This window comes from Schistocerca serialis, chromosome 8 (genome assembly GCF_023864345.2).
Source record: "Schistocerca serialis cubense isolate TAMUIC-IGC-003099 chromosome 8, iqSchSeri2.2, whole genome shotgun sequence".
Taxonomy (NCBI): domain Eukaryota; kingdom Metazoa; phylum Arthropoda; class Insecta; order Orthoptera; family Acrididae; genus Schistocerca; species Schistocerca serialis.
In genome coordinates, this window is record NC_064645.1 from 275,537,451 (window position 1) to 275,555,177 (window position 17,727).

At 43.9% G+C, this 17,727-nt stretch overlaps 1 protein-coding gene across 1 annotated transcript in view; it reads right to left on the reverse strand.

The window, feature by feature from the left end:
• LOC126416075 (protein unc-80 homolog) overlaps positions 1–17,727 on the reverse strand; it is a 1,008,688-nt gene that overhangs the window by 318,909 nt on the left and 672,052 nt on the right. Inside the window, exon 44 of the mRNA XM_050083557.1 lies at positions 17,333–17,526. Within this exon, the coding sequence (XP_049939514.1) occupies positions 17,333–17,526 (194 nt within the window). The remainder of the gene's footprint in view (positions 1–17,332; positions 17,527–17,727) is intronic.

Below are 17,727 nucleotides of genomic sequence, written 5' to 3' on the forward strand. Positions count from 1 at the left end.
GATGAAGCTCTCTCCCATATAGCCAATATGTTCCCTACTGATATAGTAGCCTTGTTCCAACACTGTCTATCCTCAACCTATTTTCAGTACAATGGTGAATTTTATGAACAGATCGATGGGGTAGCCATGGGAAGCCCCCTAAGTCCCACAATTGCGAATTTATTCATGGAATATTTTGAACATCAAGCATTGCAGTCGGCCAAAAAAAGCCCCTCGAAGTGGTATCGGTATGTGGATGATACCTTTGTAATATGGAATCATGAGGAAGAAGACTTGAATGATTTTCTGGTACACTTAAATAGCATCAACCCAAAGATTAAATTTACCATGGAGAAGGAGAAGAATGGACAGCTTAACTTCTTGGATGTATCAGTTATCAAACGGGCGGATGGGACCTTAGGCCATAAGGTCTACAGGAAAGGTACACATACCGATCGCTACCTCCATAAGAACTCAAACCACCACCCTAGGCAAAAGAGGGGGGTCATAAAAACACTAGTGGATAGGGCCAATAATATTTGTGAACCAGGCTACTTACAAGAAGAACTAAATCATTTACGAATGGCCTTTGCGAAAAATGGTTATACAAAAAACGAGATTAATTGAGCACTTCACCCAAATAGAAAAATGCCTAAAAATAGGAGGCAGCAACAACCATCAGCTGGAAAAGTATTTCTTCCGTTCATCCATAATATCACGGATCGCATTGGAAAAGTACTAGCCAAGTTTCAGGTAGAGACCATTTTTAGACCTACTAAGAAAATTAGTGAATGCCTAAGATCAACAAAAGATGCTCGTCACCCCCTAGCCACCCCAGGGGTATATAAAATTCCGTGTAGTTGCGGCAGGGTTTACATAGGAACTACAAAAAGAAGCATCAATACACGGTTGACGGAGCACAAAAGAAACTGTCGCTTGGGACATATCGACAAATCGGCAGTAGCGGAACATAGTTTTTAAGGATGGAGATCACGACATAAAATTTGGTGAAACAAGCGTGCTAGCAAGGACGTCGCACTATTATACATGTATGTATAGAGAGGCAATTGAAATCCACAAACATCAATACAATTTTAATCGTAAAGAAGAAGGATTAAAATTGGATAAGATATGGCGGTCGACGTTGCATCAATCACATGACAATCGATTGCCTGCAATCGAGGGAACAGACGATAGCCAGAGATAGCTGCACGTCAACGCCATGTGACGTGTGGTGGCGCCCCCTACGATCTCTATATAAGTGGCGGCCCCAGCTCCTAGCAGCCAGTCGTCGACTCACCTCGGAAGATGTTCTCCGTAGTTGAGAACGAAACGTCAGGGAGAAGAAGTTCTACAGATCGACCACGGCAACTTAGCCCGGAAGAGTTTACTGATAAAGACGCCGGACGTGAAAGCCTACATGGAATGATTCTCTGCATAGTTGTTTAAGGTGAGAGAACTTAAGATCACCCATTGTGTTAGTTTGTTCTTATTAGCACATTTGGCATGGCCCTGTATCAATAAAAAATCAACCCTCATGACTCTTTGTTTGCCAGTTTGCAGGATCAAAAATCAACATTCACTAGTCTTTGTTCAATACCGATCATTTACAATGACACAGACTTCGTCATATCTGCATAATAATAGTACAGGCAAGACATTACAGTTAATATGCCAAATACCAAATATAATGTGATACAGCTAGGGACAATGACAAAGCAAATTGAAACACAAAAAAGGCACAAAACTGCAAAAGTTTGGAGGCAGATGCATCTTATTCTGGTAAAAGGAAAAGGACTGAAAGAAAAGAGGTGTTGGCCCTGGCTTGTAAAACTCAAAAGAATAAACAAAACACCAAACCTACAGTCAACTATGTAGTTCACTGACACAAACAATGGAAAGTCCATGATGAAATAACGACAGTATATGGAAGTGCACCAACTATCGAGGAATCACACTGCTATCACACTGCCTTTAGTTAATGGAACATATCCCAGAAAAGAGACTGAGGAGAAACCTAAAACTTCAATTTGAGGAACAATAGCATGGATTCAGAAGTAACTGGGGAATGACAGACCTCATTTTTTCCCTCGATTAGTTAATCAAGAAGCACTGGGAAAAAAAGAAAACCTCTGATAATAGTGTTACTGGATTTTGGGAGGGGGGAGGGGAGGGGGGGGGGGGGGGACACATTAGACTGTGTACCAAGGTGTAAAATATGGGAATGCTTTAGAAAACATAACATTCCTGATTCATTAATTAACACAGTTCTGATACTGTATGGAGGTTGTGAAAGCTGTGTACAAGTAGGAAGTTGAAGATCAAAATGATTTCAAGAAAAAGAGTTGTTTAGCAAGGCAGTTCACTTTCCCTACTACTCTTCACTACACTTATGGATACAAATCCTGACTGAAATCAAGAAGTAGAAAATGAAAATCTCAATGCTTTTTCTTTTGTTGATGACATTGTCTTTTCGGGAGATATAGAAATGGAGTTTCAGAGAAGGCTGGATTACTGGGATAAAAAATTGAAAAATTCAAGTTGACCTTGAGTAAGAGCGAGAGAGTGGGAATGATGATGAGTAAGACACCCACACCGTGTAATATCATACTGTAAGTTGGGAAGGTTGAATGTGCAAAAAGTTTCTGTTATCTGGGTAGTGTCATATCATGAAAGTGCCAAACTAGAAGCTTTAAACAGAGAAGCAAAAGGAGCCATGATGTTTTTATCATAAAGGATCTTTCATCTAGAACGATGTGCATCTTTATATAGAGCTGTATTTTATGTTATGATTACATACTACTATAAGTTACAGGATTAATACATGGTTATTATACACTAGGGGGAGTGATTGTAACGGAGTTCATCTGTGAAAATAAGATTATAGTTCACCTTGATTTAGTAGTGCCGAAGAGTATAATCGGAGTTTGATGATGAAAGAATGATGTCGATGTGTTCTACTCCATGAGTATTGCATGATAACAATGATTATGTATTTGGGTTTCAAACTATTTGATCAGTAGACATCGATACAGTTGTAAATACTACTTTTGGTTTCCTTCGACATACAGTATAGAGCAGTACTGACTTCTGCATGTACAGGAAATAATCACTCACTTTGAAGTTAATAGTATTTTGTATTTTGTCAGTAGTGCAGATAAACAGTATCATAAATATTTACATATGTTGTGTTGTAAGTAGGACCAATTTTATTCCTTTGGTTACATGATGCGTTATTGCGAGAGACATTGGCCTGTTAACGATTACCGGGTGCCAGTCATCCGTACAGATTCTCATGGTTTTCCATACAGTGGTTGATGATTGGCCTCTAGATTATGTGAATTCATGTGCTTGGATTGACGCCCCTATATATGGAGATTTGTCCGTCAGTATTGATTATATGTGTTTGTGCTCGGTTATACCTATTATGGAGTTGACTATGTGGTCAATTCAATAGAGAATTCGCTTTCCCTTGTCAGACTCCATACTGGACGCATTATCATCTTTCACTGTTACAAGTCAGTTTCATCTTAATTACTTAAGAAACCTTGTGTTCAGAATAATTTTACTTCCCACTCCCAATGCTTGTTCTTGTAATCAGTGGACAGCTTATATTTCAATTATTAATCTTATACAAGAACTGATGTATATGGATAAGCGAAAAGAATGAGTACCCATGGTGTAATTGTGATAATTGGTTGTTAGACTTTCTGCTGTCCTAATTAGTGGTGATTAAGCATGTCACTGAGTGTAGTTAACATAATCAACCTTTGACTAGATCACATTTACAATACAAATGTTATTCACTGTATACTTTACTGTATGCCTTTGTTCTGGTGTTTATTAGAGAAACAGCATATATTTTACAGGTGTGACGAATTGTTTCAGCTGTCAATTCCTAGTTATTTCTTTTGGAGTATTGCTATGAGCTTTATCGTTTTACTGACCACGTAAGCATACTAGAATTACACTACTTGTGACCAAGGATACTGCTGTTGATGAGACAAAATGTTGAAAAAAGGTTTTTCAGTGGCATTAACTTACATTTTTATTTGAATGAGTAGGTTTTAGATTGATTAGCATGTATTTTACACCACAGACTACCTTTCATTAACTAGGTTCCATACTCATTTTCCGCTTTCTTATTATTTATTTTGCGACATTATGATTGATGTGGTTTCAGTAACTTGCTTCACTGTCAATTAAGTATGATGCAGTGTTATGCAAACATAACTCTATTTCTACCTTTCCTGCCCTTTACTATTCTTTAATAATGGATCTTACCCTATATATGTCTGATTAGCAATGCATATTCTTTTTAGCACTGTTTATTATCCATAAGCATAATGGCTTGTCACCTAGGTTTTTTATATATACTCCCATTTCATTTAATGCTTGACATTGATCTGTAATAAAACAATCATGTACATATAATTTCATTTGTACTTATTGGTACCACATAAATTGTTAATTTCCAGAATGATTGCATTTAATGAATATGGCCAAAATGTAATTAAATTTACTGAATTCATCCATTATGTAATACGACTATAATATATTTGTTTACATAATAACTCATAGAGTACTGATGTCACATTGGTTGTTGTATGTATGGTATATTTTATAGGGCCTGAAGATGACGTTGTTACAACATTGAAACTAGTTCCAAAATAAAATCGACACCTTAAATACAGCTGGAGGAATTTCTTCATTTTTAATATAATTTTATGGCAGCCGACGTCGCACTGTCCTCCATTTCAACTATGGATGTATGATGAATTTTCTTAGGTCAGCTCTACAACAGAACAGGAGAGATTTACAGGTGACCTTGACTGTGTACGAAAGAATGAGCACTGCAAGACTGAAGTGGTTAGGTCATGTGAAGTGAATGTACTTGACTTGATTTCCATATCTGTATTTGGAGATGGAGGTACCAGTAATATGACCAAATGGGCAGCCTAGGATGGTATAGGAGGACCAGGTCATTGAAGATTTCAACAGGGCAGGAGTAAAGTGGGATGCAGTGGAGAGAGGAAAGCTAAAACAGGACAGAGATCAACAGAGGTACATTGTTCACAAGGTTCACACCCAACATTCTGGAAGGAAGTCCTGATGATGATTATGAAAAGGATAGATTGCTGCTCACTATACAAAGGTGCCGCTGAGTTGCAGACAACCACAATGAGAAGACTGCTGTACAGTTTAGGTTTCAGCCAAAAGACTTTCTTCTAAAGCAGAAAACACACACACATTCACAGAAACACAGCTCACACACATGACCAGTGTCTCAGGCCACTTTGACTGAACGAAGTTATAACTATGCCTGATCGGAGACGCAGTTGGTGGTGGGGTTAAAGAGGAGGCATGTGGTGGATAGAGAGGAATAGGAGGGGGGATGGGGGAAGGTGTAATGCTGTTTGTGGGAGCCTGCAGGATGTGGTGGGGAAAGGATATAGGCATGTGGAGGACTGGGACTAGTGAAGGTTAAGGCAGGAGGATTATGGCAATTATTGCAGGGAGAGTTCCCACCTGCACAATTCAGAAAAGCTGGTGTTGGCAGGAAGGATCCACATGATGCAGGCTGCAAAGCAGTCATTGAAGTGAAGCACTCTGTGTTGGACAGCACGTTCAGCAACTGGGTGGTCCAGCCATTTCTTGGCCACAGTTTGTCAGTGGTCATTCATATGGACAGACAGTTTGTTAGTCTTCATGACCCTGTAGAAAGCAGTATAGTGATTGCAGCTTAGTTTATAGACCACCTGACTGCTTTCACAGATAGCCTGCTTCTGATGGGATACAAGATGCCTATAGCTGTACTGGAGTAGGTGGTGGCAGGAGGATGTATGGGAGAGGTCTTCCTTCTCGATCTATTGCAGGAACATGAGCCATGAGGTTTGGGGTTGGGAGCATGGGTGAAGTAGTGATGGACACTGATAATACATGGGTTTGGTGGGCGATGGAATGCCACTGTCTGAGGCATCAGAAGGATAGTAGGCACGATATGCCTCACTTCAGGGCATGGTGACAGAAAGTCAAAATATTTGCAGAGAATCTGATTCTGTTGCTCCTGTCCTGGGTGGTACTGAGTCATTAAGGGGTTGCTCCTTTGTGGCCAGAAAGTGGGTATGTGGGAGGTGGTGTGACTGGAGAAACAAGGCACAAGTTATCAGTTTCTGTACAAGACTGGGAGGGAAACTTTAATCTGTGTAGATGAGATCACCACAGGTAGTTAGGATGTATGTAAGGAACGTCTTGGTATGGAATGGGTGGCAGCAGTCAAAGTAGAGGTATTCCTGGTGTTAGTACATTTGATATGGATGGAGATACTGATGTAGCCATCTGTGAGGTGGAGGTCAACAAAAGGAAGATGCCTTTTTGGGTTGAGGAGGATCAGGTGTAGTGAATGGTGGAGAAGGTGTTGGGGTTCTGGAGGAATGTGGATAGGGTGTCGCACCCTCATTCCACACCACGAAGATGTCAGCAGTCAGTCTCAACCATATCAGAAGTTTGGGATTCTGGGTGGTTAGGAAGGATTCCTCTAGATAGTCCATGAATAGGATGGCATAGGATGTTGCCACGTGGGTGCCCACTGCTGTATCACAGAATATTTTGCTGGTGATGCCTCCAAAGAAGAAACAATTGTGGGTGATGATATAGTTGAGCATGGCGAACAGAAAGGAGATTGCAGGTTTTGAGTGAGTTTGGCATTGGAAATGGTACTGTTCAACTGCGACAAAGCCATAGGCATTGGGGATGTTAGTGTAGAGGGAGGTGGCATCAACAGTGATGAGCAAGGTGTTGTGTGATAAAGGTGTAGAGACCTAGTGGAGGAAATTGTTGGTTGATAGGCTAGATTATGTATAGGTGGAAGGTGTTTGTCCATTAGAGCAGAGATTCTCTCAGTGGAGGCTCAGTAACTGGCCACAATGGGGTGTCCTGGGAGGTTAGGGGTGGTTGGTTGGGTGGAGAAGGGACCAATCTGTGCAGTCATCAGTCCCTCCGACCTTAGATTAATCCCACATTACAAGAGGGAACCACAATATCCATAAAATGATAAACTATTGACAGGGAAGGAAGGAAAAGGAGAGAAGAAGAGGTGAGGAAAAGGAAGTGCTTAACGACAGGGGCGCGAAGGAAGAAGCACAGGAGACAAGAGAGATGCTCAAGACATAACAGACTCCATAAGGAAAGGAGTGGGAAGGCAGAATGCCGGGGTGAACCACCAAGTTGAAGCCAAGAGGGAGGGGGGGCAAGAGAGCCTGCAATTCCCTCGTCTCACCGATAAGGTGGAAGATCACTCCCTCAAATAAAGCGATAAAAACCTCCAGCATGAATAAAACGTAAAACAAGATCTGCCACTGAGGCATTGTCAGCCAATACCAGGGATAGTGAGTCCGGAAAGCTAAAAGTCCATCGCAGGGTGGCTAAGTTGGGGCAGTCCAATAAGATGTGGGCCACAGTCAAACTCGATCCACAATGACAGAGAGGAGGGGGGTCCTCACAATGGAGGAGATAACCGTGAGTCAACCAGAATGGCCGATGCGGAGCCGGCATAGGATGACAGAGGCCTTACGAGAGGCCCAGAAGGAGGACCACCACGGAGTTGTAGAGTCCTTAACTGCCCTGAGCTTATTCGGTGAAGAAAGAGTGTGCCATTTTGCATCCCAAAGGCCCAAAACCTGATGGTGTAATGCCAAGCGAAGGTCTATTTCCGGAATGCCAAGAGCAAGAGATGGCCTGGTAGTAGCTAACTTAGCCAGTTGATTGGTAAGTTCATTGCCAGGAATCCCAACATGGCCTGAGGTCCAAATGAAAACCACTGAGCATCCACATTGAGCTAGGAGAGAAAGGAAGTCCTGGATAGCGATGACCAATGGGCAGTGAGAGAAACACTGGCCAATAGCGTGCAAACCGCTCCATGAGTCACTACGGATAGTTAAGGATAGTCCTGAGCAGGAGTGGATATGGTCCAGTGCGCACAAAATGGCTATCAATTCTGCAGTAAAAACACTACAGCCATCGGGCAAGGAATAAAGTTCTGTGCATTGTGCATAGGTGTAAGCTAAACCAGTGCAACCAGCAACCATGGAGCCATCAGTATAAATCACTTCTGAACCTTGGAATGAACTGAGGAGACAGTAGAACTGGTGGTGAAGAGCCATCGGAGGGACGGAATCCTTCAAATCGATTGAGAGATCAAGACAGCTGTGGCCGTGAGACTCACCAAGGAGGGGTACGCGCGTGAGTGGAGGAAAGAGGCGGTAAAGGGAAATGCTGGAGCTCAGAAAAGAACGACTGAATGCGGACAGCCATGGTAAGCCCACATCATGGCCGCCACTGCAACAGGGTTACCTCTGTGTCTGGATAAAGGAGACCATAATTAGGGTGCCTTGGGGTGCAGCAAAGGCAGAGAGCATAAGATATCAGCTGTTGTTAGCACAAAACTTGCAGTGGTGGAATCCCTGCCTCTGCAAGAAGGCTAAGTACGGGGCTAGTCTGTATGGCGATGGCAGAAACGCATGACACATGTCTTGGCCGCTGAAAACTGAAAGCCATGGGAGAGAGCCCGTGAGTGCGCCTGGCAGATTGCTCCCTGTAGACAGCGTTCTGCATCGCTGATTATGGGGAAGCAAGGTAGATACAAAAATTGTCAGCATACAAAGAGGGGAACACTGTCGGCCTAACAGCTGTCACCAGACCATTAATAGCTATGAGAACGAGAGGGACGCTCAGCACAGAACCCTGTTGAACCCCGTTTTCTTGCCAATGGGGAGTGCTGTAGGAGCAGCCAACTTGGACCTGAAAAGGGGAACAAGAAAGGAAGTTATGGATAAAAATGGGCAGAGTGCCACGAAGGCCCCATTTGTGAAGGGTGGTGAGGATGTGGTGGCACAAGGAGGTGTGGAGGAGGAGGAGATTAGTGTTTAACGTCCCGTCGACAACGAGGTCATTAGAGACGGAGCGCAAGCTCGGGTGAGGGAAGGATGGGGAAGGAAATCGGCCGTGCCCTTTCAAAGGAACCATCCCGGCATTTGCCTGAAGCGATTTAGGGAAATCATGGAAAACCTAAATCAGGATGACCGGAGACGAGATTGAACCGTCGTCCTCCCGAATGCGAGTCCAGTGTGCTAACCACTGCGCCACCTCGCTCGGTAAGGAGGTGTCATAGGCTTTATGCAGATCAAAGAAGACTGCAAGGAGGTGTTGCCAATGGGCAAAAGCCGACCGGATAGCAGAGTCCAGGTCCACCAAGTTATCCACTGTAGAGTGGCCACAGCGAAAGCCACTTTGAGCCGATGACAAAAGGTTGCAGGATTCAAGGATCCAAAACAGCCGCCAACTCACCATGCGTTCAAGCAGCTTGCAGAGGGTGTTAGTAAGGCTAATTGGACGATAGCTATCCTAGCTAAAGAGGCACCTTCAACACCGGAACAACAATGCTTTCCTGCCACTGGGTAGAAAAAACTCCCTCACTCCACAGATGGTTGAAGAGGGTCAGTATACAATGGTGGCCAGACACCGATAAGTATTGGAGCATTTGGTTATGTATCCAATCCGGTCCAGGAGCAACATCAGGACAAAGGGCGAGGGCGTTGGCAAATTCCCACTCACTGAATGGAGCATTTTATGGCTCCGAGCAGTGAGAAACAAAAGACAATGCAAGTCATTCTGAGCGCTCTTTCAGGAGAAGGAACGTGGGTGCATACTGAGCCAACGCCGAAGCTTGAACAAAGTGTTGAGTGAAATTTTCTGCTACAAGGTCCAGATTGGTAGGGACAAAACCATACACAGAAATTCCTGCAACCCCTGTGGGTGGATGGTGACCAAAAATTCACCTGAGTTTCGCCCAGTCTTGTGAAGAGGGGGTGTGTGGCCCTATGGCAACTACATATTGTTCCCAACAAATCCGTTTCTGAAATTTGTTTAGGTAGCGGGCCTGGGTGTGGAGTCATTTAAAGACCAGAAGAAGAGCAGTAGAAGGTTGCCACCTGAAGTGTTGAAGAGGACGGCGGCCATCTTTTATGGTTGCAGCAATTTCCGGAGTCCACCAAGGGACCATCTTCCAGCGTGGGGAACCTAAGGATGAAGGAGCTGCTGAAAGGATGGCAGCAGTCAAAGTTTGAATAGATTCATCAACACTGTTATGTGGAAATACAGGGGGGATGGGAGCAGAAGAGAAGGCAACCCAATCAGCCTTAGATATGGCCTACCTGGGAGGGTGACGGAGCGAAAGACACTGAAGGAAGGTCAAAACAATCGGATAATGGTCGCTGTCACATACGTCATCATGGACTCCCCACTGAATGGAGGGAAGACGACCGGGACTGCAGATGGAGAGGTCAATGGTAGAGAGAGTGCCGTTTGCCACGCTAAAGTGTGTGGGAGTGCCTGTGTTCAGTAAACAGAGCTCAAACGCTACCAGAACGGCTTCAACTGTCCTGCCCAGGGCAATAGTTGTACAACTACTCCAAAGAGGGTTGTGGGCATTAAAGTCCCCTAATAGCACGAAGGGAGAAGGGAGTTGTTGAAGAAGGGTGGTGAGGGTGTGGGATGTGGGCTGCCTGTCAGGATGGAGGTAGAGATCACAGATTGTGATTGGAGTGGCCAGATGGACCCTGACAGCAATGGCTTCTAGAGTGGTATGGAGGGGAACCCATTTACTAACAATGTCCTTGTGGACCAAGGAGCAAACACCACCAGAAGAAAACAAAGGGCCAATTCGGTTCCAACAGAAAGCGTGGAACCCACGAATGGCAGATGAGTAAGAATTGACAAAATGTGTCTCCTGGAGTGCAAAACAAGTGGCAGAGTAGAAGGAAAGAAGGGGCTGCAACTCTGGAAGGTGACACAAATACCTATTACAATTCCACTGGAGGATTCTCAAGCTGGAGTCCAAAGGGGAAGCGAAGGGGTCAGAGTCGGTCACGCTGCCGAGTCACCATCTGTCACCGATGAGGATGGGGTAATATCCATATAGGTGGGGTCAGACTCTGTTGGTTCATTGACTGGAGGAGGGGATGGCTGCACATCAGGGTGTACCGGAGGGGCCTTGCCCTTGTTCTTGTGTTTCTGCTTCTTCTCTTGGGAAGGAAGAGAAGGGCAGACTTCAGCCAGGGCGGGCACAGAATTACACCGGGCAATCTTGGTGCCCAACAGCTGCGAATCGCACTCCTGATGTGGAACCGTAGATTGCCTTTCAGGGGGGTGCAGGGAAGAGGAGTCCCAGGAGGGAGCTCCAGTACTGGTGGTTGCCAAAGGAGGGGAACACTTCTCTGGTGGGGGAGGGGGAGCAGCACCCAAAAGGGTGATGGGGAGGGGGAGGGGGATTGGGAGAGGTAGGAGGAGGCTGAAGGCATGGGGCGAATGGGGTGGGGCTGGGAAGAGGAGGGGGTAAGAGGGGAAATGGATGTAACAGAAGCAAAAGTAGAAGACATATACACGGGATGGAGCTGGTCGTACTTTTGATGAGCCTCAGTGCAGGTGAGCCAATCTAAGGTTTCGTACTCTTGAATCCTTCTTTCTTTCACAAACACCGGTCATACGGGTGAGCATGGAGAATGCTGTTCATGACAATTTACACACACTGGTGGGGGAGCACAGGCACTCCCCCCATGGAGGGGGCACCCACAGTCACCGCAGAGGGGATCAGTGTTGCAGTGGGAAGACATGTATCCAAACCGAAAGAATTTAAAGCATCTCATCGGTGGTGGAATATAAGGTTTTACATCACACTGATACACCGTTACCTTGACCTTCTCTGGAAGGACATCCCCCTCGAAGGCCAGGAGAAAGGTGCCCATAGCAGTGCGATTGTTTGGAGGGCCTCCTGCACACGGCGGATAAAACGAACCCTTCGCTTCTAGTGGTTAGCACGGAGCTTGTCGTCAGTTTGGAGAATAAGATCTTGGTGGAAATTAATGCCCTGTACTGAGTTCAAAGATTGGTGGGGCGTGCAGAGACTGAGACATCACCAAGATGGTCACAAGCGCGCAGGGTATCAGATTGGCAGCAGAAGATGTCTTTATGAGCAAAGCACCGGACCGCATTTTACTCATTGATTTCACTTCAGCATACTTATCTTCAATCGTCTCCATGAAAAACAAAGGCTTAGTCATGGCAAAACTTCCACCATCTGTCCTGGTACAAACCAGGTACTGAGGGAAAGGTTTCAACCCAAGCTGGTGAGCTTGACCCTCCTCCCAGGGGGTGGCTAGGGAGGGGAAGGCTGAAGGATCAGAAGAAGGAGTGTCACATCTGCTACCACTCTTAGAGACGGCCACAGAATGGCCAGGATGGTGAAGCTTTTGTTGCTTCATGCGCAAGGACTCTGCCATAGTGCCATACACTCTGATAAGGGGCTCGCCCCTTGGTGGCACCCAGCCACAGCAAGGGCCATCTGGCACGGCGTCCATTGCCAGGAGTTCTGGTGCCCCAAAGTGGTGAACATCAACTCCTGGGTATACACGAGGCGTTAACAGCTCAGGTACTAGCAGTGTGATTCCTGTGGTCAGGGGCCTCAGCCAAGTGGGTATTTAACAGCCCCACCACACAACTGGCTACCGTTTTGGTGACCTAGCAGGAGGGGGGCCAGGGTGCAAAGGGAAAGGGGGAGGGAGGGGGAGAGGAACATGCACTATGGAAGCTAGGTAGGGAGTTCATCCCCAAATGGCTCACACTAAACGGAAAATTTTGGGAATGGAGGTCAAACTCCAAGGGGACCAAAAACACTGAAAACAGCAAACTAAACAATAGCACAGACCAAAACAAAGCCAGGAGGATAGCCAGGCCGACATAAAGAAGTCCACAAAGAGGGAAAAGTGGGGGCAGGGACAAAAGAGTAAGGATAGAGAGGGAGAGGAACAGGGATAGTAATGCAGCATGGAAAGGAAAGGAGACTGCAATAGCTCGGGGCCCCGTGCGCACCACACACGTACCAACAAAAGGACTGCGGACCCCCTTGGAGAGGGGGGGGGGGGGGGGATTAGGGTTATAGATTTCAGGAAGGATGTAGAAGGTAGGTGTGTGGAGCAGTGGTAGGGGTGAGAAGAGAGACGGAATCAAGGGGCAGGTTCTGGAAAGGGCATAATGATTTGAGGGGGGGCTGGAGATCCTGATGGATTTCTGTGGGAGGGTTTAGGTGGATAAATCTGACAGCTGGCAGAGTCCCTCTGTCAGGTAATCCATTAGGTTTAAAATCACTGTGGTGAAGCCTTTGTTGGCAGGTAGGATTACAAGGTCAGAATCAGTTCTTAGGAGGTGGATTGCGTTTGTTTCTGCGGATGTAAGGTTGGATTCCAAGCCAAGAATTTGGGGAGTGAGACAAGGTTTGTGGTTAAGAAATCACACTCAACCCAAAACCAATACTGAATCCTGCTCGGCTCAGTTCAGTCCTCCATCCAACCATAATTCACCCCCCATTGCCCCCTAACCAACCATTACTAACATTCCACAATTTTGTAGCCTCAAATCTTGCATCACCATCATTCCCCAAAGTACTCAATTAGGAAACAAACCCCACATCTGCAGAAAGAACTGCAATCCACCATGTGAAAACTGATCTTGATCTGATAAACCTACCGGCTGACAAATGCTCCTCTACTGTGGTTTTGAACTGCAGGGATTACATGGTGAAGGAACTCTGTCAGCTGTCAGATTTGTCCACCTACAAACTCTGCCACAATAACCACATTCCAGAAATTCAGCAGGATTTCCAGTCCCTCCTGAAATCATTAGGTCTATCCCACAACCTCTTCCATGAATCTATCTCTCTTCTTATCCCTGTAACTCCCCACACAGTTACCTTCTACATGCTTCCTGAAGTCCATAAAACTAACCACACAGGACAGCCCATTGTGGAAAGTAACTGTACCCCCAATGAGATAATCTCTGCTCTCGTGGTCCAACACCTTCAGCCTGTTACCTGTGCTCTCCTATATAAAGGACATAAACCATTTCCTCCACCGATTCTCTACAATTCCTGCTCCTTTATCACATGGTACCCTCTCCATCACTGTTCATGCCATCTCCCTTTACACTAACATCCCCAATGCCCATCACCTAGCTACTATTGAACACCACCTTTCCCAATGCCTGCCTGACTCCAAACCACGATCTTCTTCCTGCTGACCATGAAAAACTATATTCTCACCCACAATTACTTCTCTTTTAAAGGCATCACCTATGTTTAAACAGATCCATGGAACAGCAGTGGGTAACCACATGGAATCATTCAGTCCAATGTATTCATGGGCCATGTAGAGGAATCCTTCCCAACCACCAGAATCCTACACCCCTGACCTGGTTCATATTCACTGATGATATCTCTGTGCTCTGGAATGAGGGTGTGGATACCCCTTCCATACTCCTCTAGAACCACTACACCTTCTCACCCATTTGCTTTGCATCACTTTGTTCTCTGCATCCCCAAAAGCCACATTTCTTGTTGTTGACCTCCACCTCAAACATGGCTATATCGGTGCCTCTGTCCATATCAGACCAACCAACTGCTGGCAAGACCGCCATTTTGACAGCTGCCACCCTCTCCACAGCAAGAAGTTCCTTAAACACAGCCTAGCCTCCTGTGGTCATAGCATCTGCAATGACCAGCAGTTGCTCTCCAAATATACCAAGAGTCTCACTGATGAGGCCTACACAGATCGAAATTACCCTTCCAACCTAGTACCGAAACAGATCTCCCATGGCTTGTCTCTCCAGTCGTCTACCACTTTTCAGTACCCGTTGTCTGGCCACAAAGGTAAAGGATCACTAACAAACTGACTGCCAGCATGAATGACCACCAACAAACTGCGGCCAAGACACAGCTTGACCACCCAGTTGCTGAAAATGCTGCTCAACACAATCTATTTCACTTCAACATCTGCGTTACAGCCTGCCACATGTGAATCCTCTCTAACAACACCAGCTTTTCTGAATTAAGTAGGTGGGAACCATTCCTGCAATATTATATATCATTCCTACAGCTCCCACGGCCTCAACCTATGCCTGTCCCAGTCCTCCACTTACCTAACCCTTTGCATGCTCCCACTTATAATGACTCACCCTCCGCCAACATTACCTTCTTTTTTATATAGAGATAACTGATACTATGTATACTATTGATTCCTGACAGGTTAAAATTATCTCAGGTGTTTCATTAAAAGAATTCATATGATTTTGTATACTATGTATTATATTTCAGGCTAAAATGAATAAAAAAGAAATTAATGTGTTACAATCAATATGTACTAATTGATAAAATTACTCTTCTTTTAAAAATATTTGAAATTACAAAATTTCTGGTATACTTGAATTCATATTATTAATTGTACAATCTAATTCTAATTATTAAATTTTTTTCTAGATTTATGTATAAAATAATGATATGATTTGGTGAAGATTCTTCTTTGGTAAAGAAAGTTTGTAAACTCTTTTGCTTTATAAACTTTTTGGAATAAGGTGAGCACCGCAGAACGTAAGGAGTGGTGAACAAACCTCTGATGGAACTAGGAGTTTTCTAAGTTTGTCACCAACAATGTAATTACTGTGTTTTTTTTTTTTTTTTTTTTTTTTTTTTTTTTAAATAAGGAAAATAGACAAGACTTTGAGCCACTGACAACAACAACAAGGTAATGAAGATGAGTAACACGTTATTCTTTTCTCTATATTATGCCTCTTGAAGCTTTCAAAATTTGTGCAAAGAATGAGTATCTTAATAGTGATGTGTGGGAGGGTAAGGTAACACACTCCAGCACAACACAACATTCTATTCCACCAACACACCCATTAGCACTTTCCACTTCTCTGTTTCTCTCCTTTTCTGATCTCCTTGCTATCCCCTCCCTCTCCCACTCCCAAATGTGTGGATTGCACTTAGCAGTCCTACCCTGTCCCCGCTCTGTCCCTCACATTCCTACAAGCAGTACTATACATCCCCCTCTCTATCACAGGCCTTCTCCTTAGCCCCAGCACTGGACTGCTGCTTCCTTCAGTTGCAGTTGAGACTCAGTATGGCCACAGCAGCCAGAGACAGCAGTCATGTGTGTGTGAATTGTACTTGTGGGTATGTGTGTGTTTTCTATCTTGCAATTGGTTTAAATCCATATTGACCTGACTCACGGAGTTACTCAGCTGAAGCAATCAGAACACTTCAAAACAGAAACTGCCTTGACATTGCATGATTTGTTGCTGAAGGTAATTCATAATTCTGTAGACTTGTTCCTGTCAGTATGGTTTCCTGCCAAAAGCACTACAACATGAAGACCCTTTCCAAAATTCTTGTGCAAAGAACCTATGGCCCCATGTCCAAGATGGGTACTTGCTTGAAGAAGTTATGACCTGATACTTGTTTCCTAATTGTTTTTGCAAAATCTGGCCCACATATCTTACATGACTACTACCTAAAACCCAGGACTGTCCTCTTTCCTGAAACCATAGGTTTCCTACTGAAAGCCTACTTAGCCTTGGCTACACCTACATGCACTAAAAGATTCTTTCTTAAGTAACTAAGGTAACGGGCAAAGCTATTTTTTGCTTCACTGAAAAAACTAACACATAGAGTCCATTTTATGTTGTCAGTATTTCCTGCTATCATATTGTAATAGAGCAAAGTGGGATTAGCCTACTTGTTCTTATACCTCTCCTGATGCCAAAATTATTTTTTCTTTTGTGGTTTCTTTTCATTAGTAATGCATGTATTATGTGTATATAAAAGGGTCTAAATTTGTGGTTCAGTATTTCTTCTCAGTAAATACCTCTTTCATTAACTCCTTTTCATTTTCTTTTATCTTTTAGTTTTCCATCTGCTTTTTTTCCCTGCTCCCCTCATATGTCACTTAGCTTTCGGGTATTATTGACTCTTGCATGATGATTTTCAGCAAAATCTGTCTAGCTTATTACCATATCTTTCACCTTTAAGTCCTCAGGTTTTCAGATCTCATCTGATGCACAACAACCAGTCTGTCAATTTCATGCCATTCAGTAAGCCCTCCAACACGGCATTTTTGGCGACTTTTCCATAACTGCCCCTATTTCCTAAACCTTGTCAGTCATTTTATCCTTGTTCTATTCCCTTCAATCTTTATGCCAGAAGACGGTGAGACTGGTTCTGAAATCTTGCGCATTTTTATATCTTTTCTTTGTTTTTTCTACTGCTGCCATTTGGTGAGTAGATTTTTTCATCTTTCTTTGTTTTCAGATGCAGTGAAAAATATATTGTGATTCCTGAACTAGTATATATGTTGAATACTATAACATTTACGTATACTTGGAGTGCAGGTGTCAAAGTTTGCAAATTTAGGAGTTATAAGAGATTAGTATGTATATATATTTACATTGATGTAATTAAATAGCTTACCATGTCAACATTTTTTAGGATAGCCCACGTGAGAAGAACTTTTCCAATCTCAACAGATTTATGTGTCAGTTCTTGTTTTTGCAATGCATTGAAAGCTTCTTCAGGTTTCATGTGAACTAATTCCAACTGAGGATACTGTGAGCGTTTAAAAAAATAGAAATCTCTCACGTAAGATGACGGGTTATGGATCTGATCTGCAACAGATTTTTCCATAATCGTGCAACACGTATATGCATTATACAAACAAAAAAAAATTAAAACATTGCAGTTTAATTCACTTAATTACCACAGTAGAATAGAACAAAGGTAATGATTAAAAAGCTTGGAGGGAATGCCAGTTCATGCTAAGTTTATTACATACAATATTTGTACATAGCTATTAGCTGCCATCACAG